Source organism: Oncorhynchus nerka, linkage group LG4 (assembly GCF_034236695.1).
Source record: "Oncorhynchus nerka isolate Pitt River linkage group LG4, Oner_Uvic_2.0, whole genome shotgun sequence".
NCBI lineage: Eukaryota > Metazoa > Chordata > Actinopteri > Salmoniformes > Salmonidae > Oncorhynchus > Oncorhynchus nerka.
Genome location: NC_088399.1, coordinates 41,409,685 through 41,432,958, shown reverse-complemented (window position 1 = coordinate 41,432,958; position 23,274 = coordinate 41,409,685). Strand labels below are relative to the sequence as shown.

Genomic DNA, 23,274 nt, shown 5'->3' with positions numbered 1-23,274 from the left:
GAGAGAGTTTGCTGCACTGAAAGTAAAGGGGCTGAATAATTTTGCACGCCCAATTTTTCAGTTTTTGATTTGTTAAAAAAGTTTGAAATATCCAATAAATGTCGTTCCACTTCATGATTGTGTCCCACTTGTTGTTGATTCTTCACAAAAAAATACAGTTTTATATCTTTATGTTTGAAGCCTGAAATGTGGCAAAAGGTCGCAAAGTTCAAGGGGGCCGAATACTTTCGCAAGGCACTGTATGTCAATATGCTTAATAGATATATTTTCAATGGGAAATTAACATTGGTTTTGTTCGGTTCACGTTCCAAACAGCCCTCAGTCTTTGACCTTGGCACCTGGCTGCTGGCTGATTCTATTATCCCAGTTGTCCTGTTTCCCTTTTGGCCCTGTGACTCACTGGCGGCAGTGAGAGCCACTTTAATTATAGCGCCACAACATTCCAGCAGGACAGAATGAGGAGAGAGTGAGTCCACTGGAGAGAGTGGTGGGATTTCAGAGGGAAAGAGAGAGTTATATATATATATATATATATATATATATATATATATATATATATATATATATATTTCCTATTCTATATATAGAAATCTAGAAAGGTCGGGGGTGAGATAGTAAGAGATCGAGAGGCTTGGCCCTAGGCCTTATGTCAAATTAAGAGATGGGCAAGCAGAATGCTACTGTACACTGAGTAATTCCTTGACCACTGCTGTGTCTTGACATGTATCTCTCTCTTCCTTTTAGAGAGAAAACAACTACAATAACCAATGGGTCAGAAACTGAACAAAGTGTCAGAAAAGGAGGGAGTTTCAACAAATGCCTCCAATGGAGGACAGCAGTCGGAGCCCGGTGAACAGGGCAGTGGTAGCAGTAGCGGTGGGACTGGGAGCTATGGGAAAACAGAGGGACTGAGTGTCAGCAGCAGCCTGACCAGTGAGCAGGGAGGCGATGAGCTCACTGCCACCCCGGCCTTGACAGACACCCTCAGTGAGGGGCCAATGAGCACCTCTCTAGGTGAGGAACAGAGCCCCTTGACTGCGGGGGGAGGGAACGAGGGAGGGGACAGAGAAGGCAGGGCTGTCACATATGATATAGAGAAGCCAGAAAGTGTCCTGAACTCTGAGAGGAGCACACAGCACTCAGAGCCCAAATCACAGAATAAAGCTGCGGGTAGTAAGAAAAGGGCAAATACAATGGAAGGCCAAGTGAGGAGTAAATCTCTGGCTGGCGGTTGGCACAGCGACTCAGATACAGAGGATACGACAGATATGTCTAACACAGAGGACTTAGTGATCTCAGAGGCTACCGAGGAGGACTTCGTACTTCTGGAGAAGGATGAATCGTGGTTATCGTCTGATGTGAGGAGCGTGACCTCTAAAATCAGGGACAAAGAGAAGGAAATTAAACCACTCTCTGTAAATAGAATAGTGAATGAGGATACGACTTCTGCCGCTGTTGTGGATAAACCTCAAGACCCTACAACGTCGCCTACTGATCCAAAGAGGAACGTTTCTTCTGCTGTGGATGATCAGAGGCTCAGTGAGGACAGACTTCAGAGGTCTTCAGGAAAAAAACACCAGGAATCCAGTAAGAAGACCTCACAAAAAGCCTCATCTTTGGGTGATGAAACAAGCAAAACACAGAGTTTGCAACAAGTAACACGGGATGAGGTTACGAGCAGCACTGTAAACACTTATTTTGTTCTTTACGGTAATGGTAGCAGTGGTTGCAATGCACATACCCTATCTTCACACACAGAATGTTCAGAAAGAGCGGATCCACATTTGGCTGAACCTGCAGGCATCATATGTCGCCCGAAGAAGGCTGAACGAACTGAAGCTGTCAAAGCTATGACAGAGAATGAGGCGGGAAAGACTGCGACTTGTGAGCTCAAAACGGGCATTCAAGGCAAGAAACCAGCTCTCTTGAGTATTGAATTAACCCATGCCAATTCCAAGCCAAATGATATATATAATAAATCCCCTGAAGAAAAAGACTGCACTCATGAGGATTTGGTCCTTTGGAATATAGAGGAAGAACTTGATGAGAAAACAGAAGCATTAACCACGCTCAACACAAAAACGAAGCCGGAGACGACAGATCCTGTTAAGAGTGGTTCACAAACTGAAAAAGAGAGGAAGGCCACAGCCACAGATGAGCATCCACAGGTGAAAGACATGCAGAGGAGGGAGGTAAAGAGAGACTGTGTCACAGACCACAGGTTTGAGGCTTGTGAGTCAAATCGGTGCGAACCTGAAGTACTCAGGGCATCTTCCGCATGTGTCCCAGGACATCTTGACACACCAAATCCTCCTCAGCCTCCACCAAGGCCTAAGGCCAAAGGTACAGACAAAAGTGGGAAATCCATTCAACAGTTCGATAATGTAGAGAGCCATTGTGGTAATGTCTCCTTACAACAGCAAACTGAAACTTCTACTGGAAAAGCAAAAGAAGTATCCCCATCCACGGATACATGCATCTCCATCACCAAATATGAACATTTAGCTGCTGAACAGTCTCAGAGTAAGACTGAGGCTGTTTTACATGATGCTAAGGAAGAACTTGCTGGTAGTTGTTCTTCTGTGAAGGTAGAGAAAGAGCCAGTACTTCAGAATGCAGTCATATCTCCCTCACCAATTCAGATTCTGAGTGTTACTGAGAATGCCAAAACATCCCTTTCTGATGAGACTGTTAATTTAACGACTGGTAGAGGAACAAACATCCTATCAGCTGCCTCTATGTCTAAAAAACAGGTCAAAGTTAATGTCCTCTCCTGCTCTGTCCCCAAGATGCCACAACTCATAACTGCCTTGTCCTCATGCTCATTAGAACAATGCAATGTGATTCCCTTACCTCCTCTGTCTGTGCCAACTTTAGAGGACAGTGATGGGCAGAGGCAGGTTGTTAGCATGCAGATGGAGAGCCAGCCTGTCTGTTACATTGCTGTCATCACCCCACCACCCATCATTCACATTCTGCCTGAGAGGGAAATGGAGAGCACATTGCCAACACAACAAAACAACAGTATGGATTTCACTCAGACAGAGGACAAAGTGACCTCAGGTGCCTCTATAGATCCTTATTTTTCAGGGGAGAGGCTTAAACCAAAGGGGCCTCCTCCACCTGTCCCAAAAAAGCCCCAAAATCCCTTCGTTAAGATTCCAGCTGCAAAAACCTGCTGCTTGGATGAGCAGAAGATATGTGATGATGATTACCACAAGGAGGAGGAGAAGAAGAAGAAGAAGAAGAGGAGACATTCACATCAAGTCAACAAAGAAAATGCTTGTGCCACAGCTCCTCAGGACATGTGTGTGTTATGGGACAACACAGGTGCTGCTTATACTGTACCATCCAACATGTACACGCCAGATAATTTTGATTTTTCACAACGACAAAGGACACCAACTAGAGAGGAAAAGTATAGAAATATCATAGATTTTGATGCTTGGGCACAAATGGTCAAACGTGCTGCAGAAGAGGAAGAACCAAAACAACTTGACATGTTGGATGGACAACCTTTTTTGGAAAAGCAGGCTAAATTCAAAGGTCCACCGCCTCCTGTACCAAAAAAGCCCCAAAAGCCATTTGTTCTATTAGAAACGGTTGCAATCTCAGAAGACATAACTTGTCCTTCAGATGACGAGGAGATACGAGAACTAGAGCAGGCCTTGTGTAAGAGAATGAAATGTGATGATGATGATGACCCTGAACCCCCTGCTGACACTGTCAGCACAGATGTCCGTTGGAAGAACTTTGACCACAGTGACCGTATAGATATCCATAGTGGTCTTGTTGAGCAGCGTTATCGTGATACTGTGTCTGAGCATGAAACTGAGACATACAGGCCTGTGGCTGAGCTCATAAAGGAGACTAACCGGATGCACCAGAGAATCAGGCATGCAGACTGGACAAAACCCCTTGCAGCCAAGTCCATGATCAGACATGCAGACCGGGCAAAACCGCTCACGGCCATGTCCATTGCCGGGGCTGTAGGCCAGGGCCAGAGCCTGAAAGTATCACAGATGAAGAAGGCCTTTGATGTCACTAAGAAGCCTGCTGAAAAACCACCAGAGCCTGAACTCAAAAAAGGTAAGAAGGTGCTTTGGATCAATGTTCTCTCTGTTTATATGTCTCCCTCATATCAAATGTCATTTGTAACATGCTTTGTAAACAACAAGTATAGACCAACAGTGAAATTCTTAATTGCGGGCCCTTCCCAGAAATGCAGAGAGAAAAAAAGAGAATAAATAGAAAAATAATAACACAAGGAATAAATACACAATGAGCAACGATAACTTGGCTATATGCACGGAGTACCAGTACCGAGTCGATGTGCAGGGGTACGAGGTAATCGAGGTAGATTCAATATGTACGTACACAGTAGGTAGGGATAAAGTGACTAGGAAACAGGATAGATAAACAGTAGTAGCAGTGTTAGTGTATGTGGTGAGTCAAAAGGGTCAATGCTATAGCTATTGGTTAACTATTTAATGCTTGGGGGTTAAAGCTGTTCACTGTTGGTTCCAGACTTGATGCATCGGTACTGCTTCTATGACTTGGATGGCTGGAGTCTTTGACAATTTTTAGGGCCTTCCTCTGACACGTCCTGGTATAGAAGTCCTGGATGGCAGGGAGTTCAGCCCCAGTGATGTACTCTCTCTCCCTCCCTCCCTCTTGCTCGCTCACTCTAGTTGGTGTGTGTCTCTCTCTCTCTCTCACCCACACACACACAGCCACACACACACGTGAGGAACCTGAGTTGTAAAGAAGCCATTTTTGCCAGATTGCAGTCTGCCTTTGAGTCAATGACACACACTAGCCCATTGAAACTATGTACTGTTAGAATGTGTTAGTCATGCCGTTTGGTTCAGCCACACTGTACATAGAACCACATGTTTGAGGGTTGGCAATAGTGCCTAATAAGTAGCTGACTCTTACAATGAAAATAAATAAGGTACAGGTTGGCTTGGAGCAAACATCTGAGAGATGTGGTAAGCAGGATAGCATGAATGGAGACATTTGGAACTGCCTGCCCTGCAGTTCTCAGAATCACCACCTGCAGGCGCACTAAACATAAGAAAGCTGAGTGTTGGCACATTATTGTACACATTCTTTTGCTGTTGGTTTTGACTGTGCCTTGGAGTTTAACTGTAGGCTATGTCCAATCTAGCAGGGCTATGCAGTTGCATGGGCGTGTCAATTAAAAAGTTAATTAGGCTGAGTGTGTGACATTTCATACTGGTTGCATGTACAGGTTGTCTACAGCAAATACTCACTCATTTCTGAGACCATTGGCATTGTTCCTCCAAAACGACCATGATCTAGGCCTTGTTGTCTTTTTATTATAGGCCTACTTGTATAGCAGTGTTGGTGATGCTTTCATAGACCCATTAATACTTTTCAGTGGAGAAAAAAATATTTTTTTATTAAAAGAGTATCTTTATCATATAAATGAGACAATTGATTTCTCTCCGATATGGGATTCCTATAATGCCTCATATGGAAGAGGCGGGGATGAAACAGGGCGTTGCTTCCGGTTCATGGAATTGCAGTCTGGAGGGAAAGAATACTCGAACGGCTGAACGAGTGTAACAAGGGAAAAATCTTAACGGACGAGGGCTAAACTACCATATTCATGTTTTCAGATTGATTACCTCGTGTTCACGGAAAATTTCGCATAGATTTAGGAGGTAAGGAAAATGGACTGTCCTGTATTTGCAGTAAACATCCTTGCTGCTAGCTAGCCTACCCGGCTGTGCACCGTTTTGAATGGGAACAGCCAGAGCCATGAATAAAATCTGCACTTGCGTCATAATAGCTCACTGACGGTGGTCTATGCTCCAAATTCTAGACGGTAGCATCTTCATGTAAATTCCTAAACATCTTTGTCATTCATTTACTAGACACCGCTGTAGCAAGTCATTATTAACCGCAAATTTGTCCTCCCGGGTGGGGAGCTGCCTTTGGAAATTATTGCTAATGAATTGCACATAAGGAAGTAGCTAGCATTTTTGCCTGCCACACAATGCATGGCTATTGTCCACCTTTAGATTATAGAATGAAGAGTAGCCTACTATATAATGACTATGATCAAATGTGTTGGTTTATTAATACACTGTACTTAAATGTCTACTCTGATCAATCATCAATAACCTGTATTAATCGGAGACATGCATGGAGATGACGGCAGCCTACAGGACCCAGCCATCTAGCTAATAGCTAACTACATTGCTTAGCTACCTAGCTACATACTCTGGCAGACAATGATGTGTCCAATGATAGGCATCAATGATGCCTAGTCTAATAGCTAGCTAGGCCATAAACGTTTTATAGATGCCACTGGTGGGGTTGTCACATTTCAATCCAAGACTATAGTTATCAGTCTGTCTACTGCACCTCAACTGTTCTTAACCGAAAAATAAGCATATGGCATACCTTAGTCTGACCAACATTTTAATCATTTTTGAACACGAATGAAATATTTTCGTTATAATGTGTCCTGAAGTCGACCTCACAATACATAGCACCTACAATAGCAAATGGTTTGCATTATTGGTCATGTCACTTTTGCTTGCTCTAGTGGAGTAGTTATTTTCCAGAGAAGGCAGGGAATTTAAGCTACAGGGTTATTGCATGTTGATGGATCAGTTTCTATGGGTGAAGTTGGACATTCATTCATCTATCAGTCATCCATGCATTTATTTTTGTAAGGGTGATCCATGGCCACCATGCTCTACCAACTGAGCCACACAGGACCGACATATATGATTGACTTCTGTTTAGCAGCAGAGTATGTATGAGTCTAAAAGTTGCTGACATAACTGTCAATGCTGTATGTTGTGTATAGTAAGGATTTATGTATGACCCTTCCATTCCAGTTACAGCTGCAACTAACTCTGTAAGAAGAAGACTGTGATTCCATATCTCTAATTGAACTACAGTGAAAGATGCCATACACTCAGTAAAAGGAGGACGTAGACCAAAGGTTCATATGGGTATGATCTTTAAGTTGGAGTGGTGCTACCCCAGACTCAGTCCGTTTTGTGCCATGCTGCTCTCTGTAAAGTAGGTCATTGTGTTGAGAGAAATTAGGCATGCGAGGCATGGAGCACATCTTGTTGAATGGTTCATGTGTGTGAGAGGAGAGCCTTTCCAGAATGAATCATTAGGGCTGAAACTAGTAATGGAACGAAATGTTCTGTTTGTCAAACCCTGCATGTCCTTCTCTGGCTGCATCGTGCGGTTGTAGTGATGCAGGCTGTGGTCATATAGCGTATGTCCTGTACCCAAGGCTTCGACCCAGGAGAGTATTTGACCCAGGAGAGATGGCCTTGCTGTGCTAATGCCTGTTCCCGCTTCAAAGGAGATCGATGTGTGACTAGGAGAGTCCATTCAGGACAAATTAAGGATAGCCTATGTGTAGGCTAATATGATTTATAGCAAATATAGTGTTGCTATACAGTGGGCTCAAATTACTGGCACCCCTGACTAGAGGTCGACCGATTTATGATTTTTCAACGCCGATTCCGATTATTGGAGGACCATAAAGCCGATACCGATTAATGGGCCGATTTTTATTTATTTATTTGTAATAATGACAATTACAACAATACTGAATGAACACTTATTTTAACTTAATATAATACATCAAGAAAATCTATTTAGCCTCAAGTAAATAATGAAACATGTTCAATTTGGTTTAAATAATGCAAAAACAAAGTGTTGGAGAAGAAAGTAAAAGTGCAATATGTTCCATGTAAAATATGTGCCATGTAAGAAAGCTAACGTTTCAGTTCCTTGCTCAGAACATGAGAACATATGAAAGCTGGTGGTTCCTTTTAACATAAGTCTTCAATATTCCCAGGTAAGAAGTTTTAGGTTGTAGTTATTATAGGACTATTTCCCTCTATACCATTTGTATTTCATTAACCTTTGACTATTGGATGTTCTTATAGGCACTTTAGTATTGCCAGTGTAACAGTATAGCTTCTGTCCCGCTCGAACCAGCAACACAACGACAATTAGCGCGCGCTAACTAGCTAGCCATTTCACTTCGGTTACACGAGCCTCATCTCGGGAGTTGATAGGCTTGAAGTCATAAACAGCACAATGCTTGACGCACCACGAAGAGCTGCTGGCAAAACACACGAAAGTGCTGTTTGAATTCATGTTTACGCGCCTGCTTCTGCCTACCACCGCTCAGTCAGATACTTGTATGCTCAGTCAGATTATATGCAACGCAGGACACGCTAGATCATTTCTAGTAATATCATCAACCATGTGTAGTTAACTAGTGATTATGATTGATTGTTTTTTATAAGATAAGTTTAATTCTAGCTAGTAACTTACCTTGGCTTACTGCATTCGCGTAACAGGCAGCCTCCTTGTGGAGTGCAACGAGAGAGAGGCAGGTCGTTATTGTGTTGGACTAGTTAAGGCTGCAAGATTGGATCCCCCGAGCTGACAAGGTGAAAATCTGTCGCTCTGCCCCTGAACAAGGCAGTTAACCCACTGTTCCTAGGCCGTCATTGAAAATAAGAATGTGTTCTTAACTGACTTTCCTAATTAAATAAAGGTGTAAAAAAATTAACATCGGAAAATCGGGGCCCAAAAATACAGATTTCCGATTGTTGTGAAAACTTCCGATAAATCGGTCGACCTCTACCCCTGACTGGCAATGCACAATTAATACTTTTAAAAAATATAAACAATATAATTATAGAGAGAAACTCCAAATACCAATATGTGAGAAATACTGTACTTTATTAATGTTTCAATGGAACCAACCAAAATCATTCAATTATTTAATACAAAATAAATGTAACCAAAATCAAGGTTTCATAATTATTGTCACTCCTCATTTAGTACTTAGTGCAACCACCTCTGGCAAGAATAACAGCATGGAGTCTTTTTCCTTTAATGTTTGACAAGGTTAAGGAACATATTTGGAGAGATTTTGGACCATTCCTCTATGCAGATCCTCTCCAGATCCTTCACATTCTTGGGTTTGCGCTTATCAACTGCCCTCTTCCACTCAGCCCACAGGTTTTCCATTGGATTGAGGTCCGGCGACTGAGATGGCCATGGCAGAACTTTGATTTTGTTGTCACAGAACCATTTCTGTGTGGATCTTGAGGTATGTTTCAGGTCATTGTCTTGTTGGAAAGTCCACTTACGGCCAAGTCCCAGCCTTCTGGCAGAGACGACCAGATTGTCAGCCAAAATTACCTGATACTTGGTGGATTTCATTATGCCATCAGTCTTAGCCAGTGCCCCTGGACCTCTGGAATTAAAACAGCCCCAAAACATCAATGACCCCCCTCCATATTTCACCGTGGGTATGAGGTGCCTCTCCTTGTATGCATCTCTGTTTCGACGCCAAACATGCCGATGCTGTATATGACCAGAGCACTTCCAGTCATAATTTAAATGACGTTTGGCAAACTCAAAGCGCTTACTTCTGACCCCAAGACACAGATGCGTCTTTCTTCTGGCAACCCTTCCAAAGAGCCTGTGAGGTGGTGTCTGATGGTACTTTTTGAAACCTGGTGACCCCAAGACGGCACCAAGGCCTGCAATTCTTTCACAGTGATTCTTGGGGATTTTGTTGCTTCTCTCACTATCCTCCTCCCTATCCTGGGGGGAAAAATGCATTTGCGTCCTCTACCCTTGAGGTTTTCAACTTTTCCATATCTTTTGAATTTTCTAATAATTGCCCTGACTGTGCTCATTGGTATATTCAATCGTTTGTGGATCCTCTTGTAGCCATTACCAGATTTATGAAGGTCTATGACCATTTGTCTCTTTTTGAACTGCTAGTTCTTTTGTTTTCTTCATGGTGTTGGATGACAAAGGGATATTGCATGTGTGTTACCTCCTTTTTATACCCTAGTGAAACAGGAAGGGATGTAATGGCTCAGTATAGTTCCTTAAGACTTAGATACACTTAAATAAGTGGAATTTAATTTGTGGTTTCATTTTGGTAGATGTTATTTATAAAAATCTTTAAGGGTGCCATTAATTGTGAAACCTTGATTTGGAGGACATTGATTTTTAATTAAAAATCAATCAATTATTTTGGTTGGTTCCATTGAAACATTAATAAAGTACAGTATTTCTCACATGTTGGTATTTTGAGTTTATCTCTATACTTATATTGTTTATATTTGTTTAAGCATTGTTTGTGCATTGCCAGTCAAGGGTGCCAGTAATTTTGGAGCCCACTGTAGATGCAGATGTTTCTGTCACTGGCCCCATTTCATCAAAAAGATGCAAACCCATTGACCTTAGACAGGCTTGGTTGATCTCAGTCAGAAGAAGAATGTAAACGCCGTAGCTCTAGCTGTCATTCACACCTGTGTGTGTGTGTGTGTGTGTGTGTGTGTGAGAGAGCGGACGGTCCAGCGACACATGTACCAGCTCCTTATATAATGAAAATGACCTTGACTGACAGGCCATCTCCTCCCTCAGCATGTAGTTTACTGACTTTCATCCGTCTCTTTCACCACAGGGACGACTTCTGTGTTATTAAGATCAGGACTGTTTCTGTCTGTCCTACCATTCAAAATACGGAGCCCAGAGCTCCTAACAACAATCTATGAGATTATGTCCAGTGCTTATGTCAGGTCAAATGATAGGCTATTTACTACATTCTGGCAGTCCTTGCGAGATTGCGAGGTCATCAGTGAATATTCTGAATAGATGTTGAAGGTAGTAGACTATGAGTTACTACTGCAAGTACATAGAATGACTGACTGGCATGCCTATTCTTATAGCCTGGTCTATTATCACTGTCAACCATGCACATTGTGACCACTATATGGGCTAAAGGAAAGATACAACTTCTGCATCCACTTCCTGTGAAGGAAACTAAGCAGGAAACCATCAGTCATCAAAAAACAACATCCCATATGAAGGATGGTGGGAGGATCAAAATTCATTGAATGCCAATTGCCAGCAATAGTGAGTTTCGGCCTAGGTGGCATGTTGGCAAGAATGCCAACTGCACACAGTATCTCCTCAAGATTATCCACCAGGTCAAGGGGGTGTCAAGTACAACGTTTTAGTGCACTCTGCTTGTGATACTTGATGACGTGAAAGGTCTCAGGGAGTCTGAGCTAAAGGCCCTGAGTGGAACATAGCCCATAAGCATCAGTTCTATTACTGCCTGTCCTGGCTCAGCCCTGGCTGATTTCACAGTACTGTACTGTGGCTATGCACCGCATTCTGTTGGTGGCTATGGGAGACACAAGGAAGCCTTTGATGCTAACCCGTAATTGATTAAGCTCTTCCTGCAGCAGGGTCAGTCAGCTCTTCTGATGGGAGCCTGCTCCCTGTGAGGCGTGATGGGAACCTATCATTGTTGTTATGGAAACAGAGCTATACGCTAGCTAGACAGAGCTCTCGTGGGACATTGTTTGTGGCCAGCTTACACCAACATGAGCTTGCCAAAGTGAACATTGGGCAATGTGAATAAAGGCTGCCTAAGTAGGCTAATAAGAAGGGCGGTGGATGAGATGCAAAGTTTTCTCAAAATACATATTAGGCTAATGCTTTCTAGGTTCATAGTTCATACACACAAACTCAGCCATCACCTCATTTGATCAGATGCACAGAAAAGTAGACATGTAAAAGTCTGCCTCTATTCTGACTGGGAGCCAGCTCTGCCATTTAGGCTTGATCCAGTTTAGATAAGCTGTGTTCTTCCATTTGAGGCAGAGATGGGGATAACTCTAACGTTATGTCCGAGTCAATGACCATGTCCTGGAGTGGCTTCACATCAACTGAGCCTTAGTTTGGGCAGTGACCACACCAATATTTGTTTTCAGTGTAGAGTGTGTCTAAAGAGAATGTGAAGTTTTATATTTGTATATTCACTACATGACCAAACGCATGTGGACACCTGTTCATCGAACATCTCATTCCAAAATCATGGGCATTAATATGGAGTTGGTCCCCCCCTTTGCTGCCACAAAGTTGGAAACGAATCATCTAGAATGTCATTTTATCTTGTAGTGTTAAGATTTCCCTTCACTGGAACTAAGGAGCCGACAGTAGCCTGAACCATGAACAACAGCCCCAGCCCATTATTTCTCCTTCACCAAACTTTACAGTTGGCACTATGTATTCGGAAAGGTAGCGTTCTCCTGGCATCCGCGAAACTCCGATTCGTTCATCGGACTGCCAGATGGTGAAGCGTGATTCGTCACTCCAGAGAACGCGTTTCCACTGCTCCAGAGTCCAAAGGCAGTGACCTTTACACCACTCCAGCCAAAGCTTGGCATTACGTGCGGCTTGTGTGCGGCTGCTCGTACATGGAACCCCATTTCATGAAGCTCCCGACAAACAGTTAATGTGCCAACGTTGCTTCCAGAAACCGTTTGGAATTCGGTAGTGAGCTTGTGTGGCCTACCACTTCGCGGCTGAGCTGTTGTTGCTTCTAGACGTTTCCACTTCACAATAACCGCACTTGCAGCTTTAGCAGGGCAGATATTTGACAAACTGACTTGTTGGAAAGGTGGCATCCTATGACGGTGCCACGTTGAAAGTCACTGAGCTCTTCAGTAAGGCCATTCTACTGCCAATGTTTGTCTATGGAGATTTTATACACCTGTCAGCAACGGGCGTGGCTGAAATAAACAAATTCACTAATTATATATATAATTATATATACAAAAGTATCTTGATTAAGTTCTGGGGGAGATTTGAGGAAAGATACTAACGAGACTAGCAAAGTCCTCCCCCCCCTAAACAGAAGCCAAATTTCAGTCATGTCTATGGGCCAAATTTCCCAACCGGAACAAAGTTCATTGTTCATCATCGCATCCCACAGTCTGACAGACGCTATGATACCATTTATGTAACGTGCGTCTGTCCATAAGAGATTAATTAGTAACCCCGTTCTAGCATCTGTCTGACATCTCTCCCTCTCTCCCTGTCTCTCCTCCTGATGACAGATATGTTCAGGCGAGTGGTGCGAGCGAGTAAGTTCCGTCATGTCTTTGGCCAGGCAGTGAAGAACGACCAGTGCTATGACGACATCCGCGTCTCCCGGGTCACGTGGGACAGCTCCTTCTGTGCCGTCAACCCCAAATTTGTCGCCATCATCATCGAGGCCAGTGGGGGCGGAGCCTTCCTCGTCCTCCCTCTGCTTAAGGTGAGTGTGTCACTGTCGGCCAACCAGGCAGCGTCGTGGCTCCTCCTGTCTCATTGCTCTTGGAACACTTCCTCTCACTGTTGGCCTATCTCAGTATTAGTTACATTCAGTCGCTCCGTTCTGTTTCAGTATGATTTGGATTATTTGTTATTTCCTAAGGATTTGATTACTGAGAGTCTTTGCAGAGGTCTTTCTTGAAATGGCTCATTCCTATCATTTCAACTAAATTAGATTACAATGATATTTTACTATTCCGGATATGTATATGCCAATCTGTTGGTCCAACAATGTATACAGAACGTGAGGGTGCGCTGTAGTATCTTACTGCAAAATGGCTCGCCCACCTCTTTCAGGTTTTCTGACCCTATGGAAGACCAACAACTTCTGGACAATAGTGCTACACGCTGAATGGTTTTTAGGTCAAATGTCTAGGTGGTTTAAATTTGGTGAAAGAAAATTGAATTTGAAAGAAGCTTCCTATGCCCGGGATTGATCAGTGTGACAAGAGAGCCGGTGTGTGTGCATGTGTATAGGGGAGTTGTGTGAACAGCCAACAGCAATTGTCTGTCTCCACTCCTCTCTTGCTCTCCCCTCCCTCTATTCAGTACCCAAGAGCTTGCTGCTGCTGCTGTCAGCAGATTTGACCATATATGGAAGTCCAGCACTTTGCATGTCAGGCTGCCTACAGGACCATTTCCTGTCTCTCTCCCGATTGGCTGATGGAAATGTGTGTTGCCTAGAGGATTCTGGGACATGGGTGTTAAAAATGTAGGGGCAAACTCTACATTCAAATATATAAAGCAGAATCACTTACATTGAAGAGTGTCATATTGATGTTGTAATCACATATCAATTTGCAGTATTTGCTCAGGAAAACATGTTTGAGTTTAAAGGGACAGTTCACCCAAATTACAAAATGACATTTAGTTCCCTTGCCCTGTGTAAACAGTCTATGGACAAGGTATGACAGCAATAAAACGTCTTGGGGGGGTGAAATAGTGTAACATGCGCACTACTGCAGCGCACAACTCAAACAGCGCTGTGTTGCCTACTGTAGCTGCTGGCAAAGTAATTCAAAGCCTATACTTTATCACTTTCCAGTGTTTCTATTTTTGCCATGTAATGTTATTAAAACTAAATCAGACGTCCTCATAGTAGAATTGTTTACCTAGTCGACTTGTTGTTGTGTGTTCTATGCGACATCTGGTCTAATATGTTTTAATAATTTATACACAATTTTTACCGACATCTTATTGGGCTCTTTTCTGGAGGTGGAAATTATATTTTCGATCAGCATCATTTTATTTTCATACATTTTGGAGTAGAATGTCCTTCTTAAAAAGTCACCAGAACTGACCTTCACCAGAACTGACCTTCACCCGAACTGACCTTCACCAGAACTGACCTTCACCAGAACTGACCTTCACCAGAACTCAGTCCTTCTACATAAAAATGATCCCCGGGAGCATCCCGGACCCCCTGAGCAGGGGACTGGAATTGGTCAACTCCCAGTTTAATACATGTACAAAATGATCCCCGGGAGCATCCCGGACCCCCTGAGCAGGGGACTGGAATTGGTCAACTCCCAGTTTAATACATGTACAAAATGATCCCCGGGAGCATCCCGGACCCCCTGAGCAGGGGACGTGAATTGGTCAACTCCCAGTTTAATACATGTACAAAATGATCCTCTTCCCCAAAATGCATAATGGTCATAACTTTCTTACATTAAAGGGGAGGTTAACTTGGCCCCAGACAATCGATCTGAGATCGACTTAAGTTTCAGTCATGGGATTGTTTCTTACCCCTGGTTTTAGCATTTGTGGCACAAATCCCATTCATGGGACCAATATTCACATTTTTCGCATCATGTCCAAAAAATCAGAAAGTATCTGAAATTGATTGTGAAGCTCACAAAAGTCACCTGTGCTACATATACACAAGCAGCCCAATTCTGATATTTTCCCCCAATAATTAGTCGTTTGACCGATCACCTCAGATCTTTTTCAGAGCTGATCTGACTTATCAAAAGACCAATTAGTGAAGAAAAAAATCAGAATTCAGCTGCCTGTGTAACGCATGATTAAACATGATTGGCTAAAAATGCTAATATCGGTCCCATGACTTGAATGGGATTTGTGCCACAAATGCTAAAACGTTAGCATTTGGAAACCGTGCCAGCCGCTTATAGTAACAAACACCATAGACAAGCAATCAATCACACATCTATTTGAATCAGTATGGTTGTTCTAAAGGCATTTGCATTACATGCTTTCACGCCCTCTTGTTACACTTGCCTCACTGACCCTAGAGTACTGGATGGAATGCAATTATTCTAGTCCACTTGGTTAATTAGTTTACATTATCATATTTCCTTCACCCCCCCCCCCCCCCCTTAAAGAGACTGGTAACTGCTACATTGCTTAAAGGGGCACTACGAGATTCTGGCATTTCAGCCAGTTTTTCGACAGATTACAGATTTTCGACTTAGAGTCAGATTCACGAGTTCAGCAACGCATGTCTCCAAACACCATTATTCACAACAATTGGACTGTATAATCCATAGAACGGAGATGATTGTTTGAGTGAATATGTAACTCCCTGGCTGTGTCTTGTAAAATAAAATACATCTCCCTTTGAGTGTGAGTGTGTTCTCAAACATCTGCTGTAATATCACTTACCTCCCGTCTGTCTATCCCTCATGTAGCAGTAGCCTATATAATGGTCAGATGTCAACCTACACTGGAAATCAGTGATTGGGGGAAAATGTATACAGAAAAGTATAGCAATGTTATTTGACTAATATATCAATTCTATGGCTTCAGTAGTATCAATTCTCTATTAAAAAAACCCGCTAACGTTAGCTAGCCCTAGTCGGCTGTTCCTGCGCCAAAACTCTGGTATTTCTTCTCTAGCTTGTTATCCATCTTTTTAAGTGGTGAGCCAACATGTTTTCAGCAATTTTATGTCCGTGTGGTCAAAACACGTTTTACTCATGGCTATTTTGTCCCTCTGCAGTAGACATGGTGAGCAATATCTTTGGAGCATCAAATTGCAATAAAATTGCAGTATTGAATCAAAATACATATAGAATCGCAATACACCTCGTATCGTGATGTCCCTGGACATTCCCAGCCCTACTGGAAACGTGACTGTTACCGGTGTCTTGTTCTGGAACTGATCTGCATTTCCCCTGAGAGAGAGGCCTGTGTATGGGGAGTCTAATTAGTGAAGATACTCAGTCAACAAACCCAAACTATCCCTCCCTCCTTGATCTGTATGATAGGCTATGTTGTGAATATGAACTTACTGGCTGCTGTTCCCACTCCTCCTGGCATGTTGTTACCGTGACAACAGCAGTAATGGCAGACAGGGAGTGCCAGTTAGGCCCCAGGGGGTCAGACCGGTGATTAAATTGCTTCTCCAATTCCAGCATCTCATAATTAGGAGTTTTGAGAGCCTGATATTTCTATTTAGTATTAATGGCTGATTGAGAGAAACACTGAAAAAATATCAACATAGCTGCAGACTTAATGAATCATTAACGAGAATGCAGACCTCTCTAGCCCTATACCTTGCCATAGCGATTACTCTTGGTGGGGGTGGGGACAAATTTCTTTATCAGTGTGGTATTTTTTTAAAATGCTGAGGTCAGTAACAGCCGTAGTCCAGGACCAGGCTAGTTGTAAATAGGAGAACCAGTTTCTCACACAGCCCTTTCGTGACGTCACTGAGGCCTCAGTCCTGCCATGCACAGAGTCGGTGTCAGCCTGGATTAACCCAAAGACAGAGGAGCTGAGCGAAATAAGTGGGTCCTCATCACTCATTGATCCAGTTGACGGCAGAGGTCATACGCTGACCCCCAGGTTGCTCATGTCATCTAGAGGCCCTCTGATTGGATGAACGGTATTTTCTTTAGGAACGTTAGCCTGCGGAGTTTGTAAACGACCACGTATAATCCTGCCTTGGGGATTTGATGATAGTAAAGATGATGAATGGTGCTGAAAGTAATAGCTTAGAAATGCCAGACATACAGTAACAACAATAAATGGTCTGTCTCACAGGGAGAGGAGTATGTCCTTCAGCCTAACGCTGTATTTCGATCTCCTTCACAAGTCAACCCTTGGTCTTTGCCAGTAGGTTTGAGGGGGTTCAGTTTCTCCCCGTCCTTTGTTACTGATCTCCAGCAATCATACCAAACCTCCTCCTTTCTCTCTCCAGACGGGTCGCATAGACAAGGCCTACCCAACAGTATGTGGTCATACGGGACCTGTCCTGGACATCGACTGGTGCCCTCACAATGACCATGTCATCGCCAGCGGCTCCGAGGACTGCACGGTCATGGTACGTACATCTAGTTTTCACTGCTGACATCGTCCGAATGGTGTCGCTGTGACACTATGTTCAATGTTACCTACCTACCTACTGCACGCTTGGACGCCTTGTGTGCATCTTGTGAAGTCAAGCTTGTCAATCCCTGTAGATTATTTTGCAGGGAACTCGGTGACATCTCTGCGAAAGACCTGAGATTCATATGGGATCAAAAACCCTGTCTGTCTGTGCTGCAACGTTAACCTCCATGGTGTGCTCTATACACAAAGCATGTGTCATAGCGTAATCAGAACCCCAGCCTTATGGAAATGGTGGGGCGGTGAGGTCATCCTGTCAGTATGTCTCGCGTCCTTATTTGGTCTCGCCTGTAGCAAGAGACTGATAAGTCCACTGAGTGGTCCGTACAATATTTGATCTAATTGAATGTATTTTATATGATACGATAGACCTTAAAGATGGAATACAAGAACATTGTAGAAAGGTCTGCTCTCTGAAACATGAAGTGTTACGTAGGCCTTATTCCTCTCCCTTCCTTGTTTCTGAACAAAGGGTGTGTTGTCCCCATCAGCTCTCTGCTGCCACCTTTAGACTAAACACTGTTAGCACATCCTGGTAACATTAGACAAGCACATCAAAGATTGTATGAAGATGCCTAGAAACTGATTCTCCAATAGAAATTGCTGATCGGAGCCTCCCGAGTGGCGCAGTGGTCTGAGGCACTGTATCGCAGTGCTAGAGGCGTCACTACAGACCCGTGTTCGATCCCGGGATGGATCACAACAGGCCGTGATTGGGAGTCCCGTAGAGCGACGCACAATTGGCCCAGCGTCTTATGGGTTAGGGGAGGGTTTGTGCGGGGGGTCTTTTCTTGGCTCATTGCGCTCTAGCGACTCCTTGTGGTGGGCCGGGCACCTGCAGGCTGACCTCTGTCGTCAGGTGAATGGTGTTTACTCCAACACGTTAGTGCAGCTGGCTTCCCGGGTTAGGCGAGTGGGTGTTAAGGTTTGGCGAGTTTTGGAGGACACATTACTTGACCTGCGCCTCCCAAGCCCATTGGGGAGTTGCAGCAATGAGACAAGATCGAAATTGGGGAGAGAAATTTGGTAACAAAAACAGATCACGATGTCATGGCCAAACTGCGTTCAAGTTCATGTGCAGGAACTTGCTTCCATTCAGCCACAAAAGCATTAGTGAGGTCGGGCACTGATGTTGTGTGATTAGGCCTGGCTCGCAGTCGATTTTCCAATTCATCTCAAAGGTGTTTGATGGGGTTGAGGTCAGGGCTCTGTGCAGGCCAATTAAATTCATCCACACTGATCTCGACAAACCATTTCTGTATGAACCTCGCTTTGTGCCCAGGGGCATTGTCACATTAAAACGGGAAAGGTCCTTCCCCAAGCTGTTACCACAAAGTTGATAGCACAGAATCATCTCGAATGTCATTGTATGCTATAGAGTTAAGATTTCCCTTCTCTGGAATTAAGGGGCTGAACCCAAACCACGAACAGTCCAAGGCCATTCTTCCTCCTCCACCAAACTTTACAGTTGGCACAGTGCATTCGGGCAGGTAGCGTTCTCCTGGCATCTGCCAAGTCGGACTGCCAGATGGTGAAGCATGATGAATCACTCTAGAGTATGCGTTTCCACTGCTCCAGAGTCCAATGGAGGTGAGTTTTACATCACTCCAGCTGACGCTTGGCATTGGACATGGTGATCTTAGGCTTCTGTGTGTCTGCTCGGCCATGGTAACCCATTTCATGAAACTCCCGACGAGCAGTTCTTGTGCTGACGTTGCTTCTAGTAGTAGTTCGCAATTCTGTAGTGAGTGTTGCAACCGAGGATAGACAGCACTCGCCGGTCCCGTTCTGTGAGCTTGTGTGGCCTACCACTTCGCGCCTGAGCCGTTGTTGCTCCTATAAGTTTCCACTTCACAATAACAGCACTTACAGTTGGCCAGGGCAGAAATTTGATGAACTAACTTTATTGGAAAAGTGGCATCCTATGACGATTCCATGTTGAAAGTCACTGAACTCTTTAGTACGGGCCATTCTACTGCCAATGTTTGTTTATGGAGATTGATTGCATGGCTGTGTCCTTGATTTTATATACCTGTCAGGTTGGCTGTGTAGTATACCTTTTAGTCTGTTTGTCTCCATAGTTAAAAATGAGAAAATCGCTAAAGACAAGTAGAAGCTAATGGCATCATGACTAACTTAATCTCTGTGTCTCCAGGTGTGGCAGATCCCAGAGAATGGGCTGGTCACCCCGCTGGCTGAGCCTGTGGTGGTGTTGGAGGGACACTCCAAGAGGGTGGGCATCGTCACCTGGCACCCCACGGCCCGGAACGTCCTCATGAGTGCAGGTAAAGACCGCTTTGACACTCTAATCTCACACAAGGAGTGTGGCATGTTCAGCATGAAGTACATTTGTCACATCAGCTCTGAGAATACAAGGCCTCTTCTATATTTTCCACTCTACTGTAGGACTGCACTCTGCTCTGAGACAGAGGCATATGGATTCTGACTGTAGTTTGTTTGTGTCTGTCCTTCCAGGCTGTGACAACCTGATCATCATCTGGAACGTGGGGACGGGCGAGGCCATGATCCAGCTGGAGGACATGCACCCTGACGTCATCTTCAGCGCCTGCTGGAGCCGCAACGGGGCCCTCATCTGCACCGCCTGCAAGGACAAGAAGATCCGCGTAATCGATCCCCGCAAGGAGAAGATTGTGGCGGTGTGTGGGCTGGGGACTCTGGGGGTTGGCTTGATATGCGCTCTTCTCTTTCATACTCATTCACAAACGCATACACACCCTCCTACCGAGACGTGTTATTGGTGCTCAAACATACGATCCTCTCTGACAGATGTGCCGTGTCTTTTCAGGAGAAGGACAAGGCCCACGATGGAGCACGGCCTATGAGAGCCATCTTCCTGGCTGACGGAAACATCTTCACCACCGGCTTCAGCCGCATGAGCGAGCGGCAGCTAGCCCTCTGGAACCCTGTACGTCACCTCCCAACCAGACACACACACACACATAGACGTTCATACGCTCATAGATGCACATATCCTTATCTAGCCACTTATCTAACTAAGCACATGAAATGTATTTATTGTGTTAACAGAAAAGCATGGAGGAACCAATATCAGTCCATGAACTGGACACCAGTAATGGAGTGTTGCTGCCTTTCTACGACGCAGACACCAATGTGGTGTACCTGTGTGGGAAGGTGAGGATGATATGCTTGTTAGATGTCATGTATTTCCTAAATCCCTGTCTCATCCCCCAGACCCGATAGCACCAATAGTTTCCCATCTGGATGGCGGATTAGTGTGACGTCTGTCTTTCTGGGAGGATTTGTCGTTTTCTATGAACCTGACACTGTTAAAGTGCAGCGGCAAAGTATCGCTCGGGTTTTCTCAGTAAGCTCTCGTCTCTGTTCAGGGTGACAGTAGCATCCGGTACTTTGAGATCACAGACGAGGCTCCGTTCGTGCACTACCTCAACACCTTCTCCAGCAAGGAGCCCCAGAGGGGTATGGGGTACATGCCCAAACGTGGACTGGACGTCAATAAGTGCGAGATTGCCAGGTAACAACCATACACTTAGAAAGATGGCTTTGAGACCTTCTCCTTTCGTCCACTAGAGGGAGGGCTTGTTGCGCTATTTGAGAGAACAGTCCCAATGCCTTTGATTCCCACAGCTGTACATCCTCATCATATTTGATCTATTTCCCTTGCAGGTTTTATAAACTACATGAGAGAAAGTGTGAACCAATCATCATGACAGTCCCCCGAAAGGTTTGTCTCTTCCTTTTACTCTTTGACTAATTATTTTTAAAGTTGAAAGATATTGACGCTATAAAAAAAGAGTGAAATTGTCTTTCAGATGTGGGCAATATTAAGAATCGATTACAGTCCACCACTGACTAGAGTACAATCCTAACTGATACCATTACGTCTCTCTCGCCATCCCCCACGCACATGCGTACAGTCGGACCTGTTCCAGGATGACCTTTACCCGGACACAGCGGGACCAGACTGTGCCATCGAGGCAGAGGACTGGTTTGATGGGAAGAACGGTGAGCCTATCCTGATCTCCCTGAAAAACGGCTATGTCCCCGGAAAGAACCGTGACCTCAAGGTGGTCAAGAAGTCCAATGTCCTGGAGGGCAAGCTAGCCAAGAAAGCAGAGAACACCTCACCTGCCCAGAGCAAGGCCTCTCCACATCCCTGTACAGTGAGTAGGACTGGACAGTTACCGTAACAACAACAACATAGTGAATAAAACTGTACTGTAACACTGGCAACAGTCAAGATGTATTAAGGTAAACTAAATAAATCAGTGACTAGATTTGGATCTCAAAGATCGATATTAAATCATTTTAGCCATTAGATGGTTTGTGACGATGTCTCTTGTCATTTTTTAACTTGTAGTTCTTTCTCTGCTTTATCACAGCAAAATGAAGGGAAACTGGAGGAGCTACTGCGAGAAGTCAAGTCGCTCAGAGACCTTGTCACCCTACAGGACCGCCGAATTGCCAAACTGGAGGACCAGATCTCCAAGGTTGCCATCTAAGACTCGACCACCGCTCAGGACCATTCATTGGTTGGGAGAGAATCAAGTGTGCGGGGCCAGCCACTGGCAAAATTGTAGAATTCGGCTTCATCAATTCCGCTTGGCATCTTCCCAGCGACGATCCCAAGCACGCATTCCAAGATGAACTTTTTTTTTTTCCTCATCATGCCTACCCTCACACTTTCCTCTAAAAAAAAAAACTAGAGAAAAAACTGTTGCAATTCATAGTCCACTTTTTACTGGGGATGAAACGCATTTAAATATCTGCAATTTTTTTGTTGAATGGAAAGTCTTACCATTTTGTTATTGTTTTAAATTGTGGTCAAGAACATTCTTATGTGAAGTTTTTACTTAATGCCATACTCTCAACAGTTGTATGTAACCATCAGTATTGCCATATTCCCTTGATTTTTGTGCTGCCAAATTGAAATGGTGTGTGTGTGGTTCATGCACCACTTTTACATTTTAGATTTTTGTGTCTTCTCTCCTGTTGTGCATTCCAGTTACAGACTATACTATCATAGAATAATTTAGTCAAAGATAATAATTATTTTCAAACCAACTATAGCTGTTACTGTTGCAAAAGAAAGACAAAATAAATCTGCATTCTTTTTTTTTTTTTGCCAAGCCAACTGCTTGTATTAAGCATCAGGTCACTGAATGTGAAGGAAGTGCTTCTGATCATACTTTTAGCTTCTGCTCTTCTGGGTATAGATTTGAACTGTGGCGGTGTCTGGAGGCATTGGGGTAAACTGCAGCTCTCGCTGGTGTAAATGTTGTGTAAGTGTAGTGGTGCCTCCATCGCGCTGTGGCTGGTATTAGGGGTCAATCTGAGGTCCCCTCTCCGGTGCATGTTGTGGCATTTGGAAAGGACCACTCTCAGCACTTGTTTCACTCAAACCTTTGACATATAGTTCTGTGCATGCAATAAAGATTTTACTCATGCACATGTCTTCTCCACAATAAATCCCTTCAATTCTTTCTTTGCACTAACTTCTCCTTCTGTCCTTTCTCCTCTGTATGTTTTCCTGGCCTGCAATGAAATGATCCACACACTGAAACAGGCAGAGCAGTGCGGAGTCTGATGCAAGACAGATCAAGTGGGATTTTAGAAACCATTATGCTAATATCATACTCCCAAGACATGCTAACCTCTCACCGTTTCAATAATGTGAGGTTAGCATTTTTTTGGGGGAGATATGTGTCC

The 23,274-nt window shown here is 44.0% G+C and overlaps 1 protein-coding gene across 3 annotated transcripts; it reads left to right on the top strand.

Annotated features, from left to right (window-relative positions):
* The first annotated feature begins 1,158 nt into the window (after positions 1-1,158).
* On the top strand, positions 1,159-23,048 carry LOC115124814 (coronin-1C-A-like). Of its 3 annotated transcripts, XM_065017540.1 has the most exons (12): positions 5,523-5,690; positions 9,039-9,136; positions 12,957-13,156; positions 17,378-17,500; positions 19,721-19,850; positions 20,041-20,222; positions 20,372-20,491; positions 20,614-20,718; positions 20,934-21,079; positions 21,232-21,289; positions 21,483-21,728; positions 21,948-23,048. In XM_065017540.1, exons 3-12 carry the CDS (start codon positions 12,959-12,961, stop codon positions 22,065-22,067), a joined length of 1,428 nt encoding a protein of 475 aa, XP_064873612.1. In that variant the 5' UTR covers positions 5,523-5,690; positions 9,039-9,136; positions 12,957-12,958; the 3' UTR covers positions 22,068-23,048. The 3 variants fall into 3 exon arrangements, with proteins under 3 accessions (XP_029510164.2, XP_064873612.1, XP_029510171.1); XM_029654304.2 differs by lacking the exons at positions 5,523-5,690; positions 9,039-9,136 and adding an exon at positions 1,159-4,089; XM_029654311.2 differs by lacking the exon at positions 9,039-9,136 and having other exon boundaries at positions 5,524-5,690.
* Positions 23,049-23,274: the final 226 nt, after the last annotated feature.

Bases quoted from the DNA above. Each gene is read 5' to 3' on its own strand.
- LOC115124814 (XM_029654304.2), top strand. From the start codon at position 1,194: ATGGAAGGCCAAGTGAGGAGTAAATCTCTGGCTGGCGGTTGGCACAGC. The intron at 20,492-20,613 runs GTACGTCACCTC...TTGTGTTAACAG, and splicing joins AGCTAGCCCTCTGGAACCCT to AAAAGCATGGAGGAACCAAT. The intron at 20,719-20,933 runs GTGAGGATGATA...GTCTCTGTTCAG, and splicing joins TGGTGTACCTGTGTGGGAAG to GGTGACAGTAGCATCCGGTA.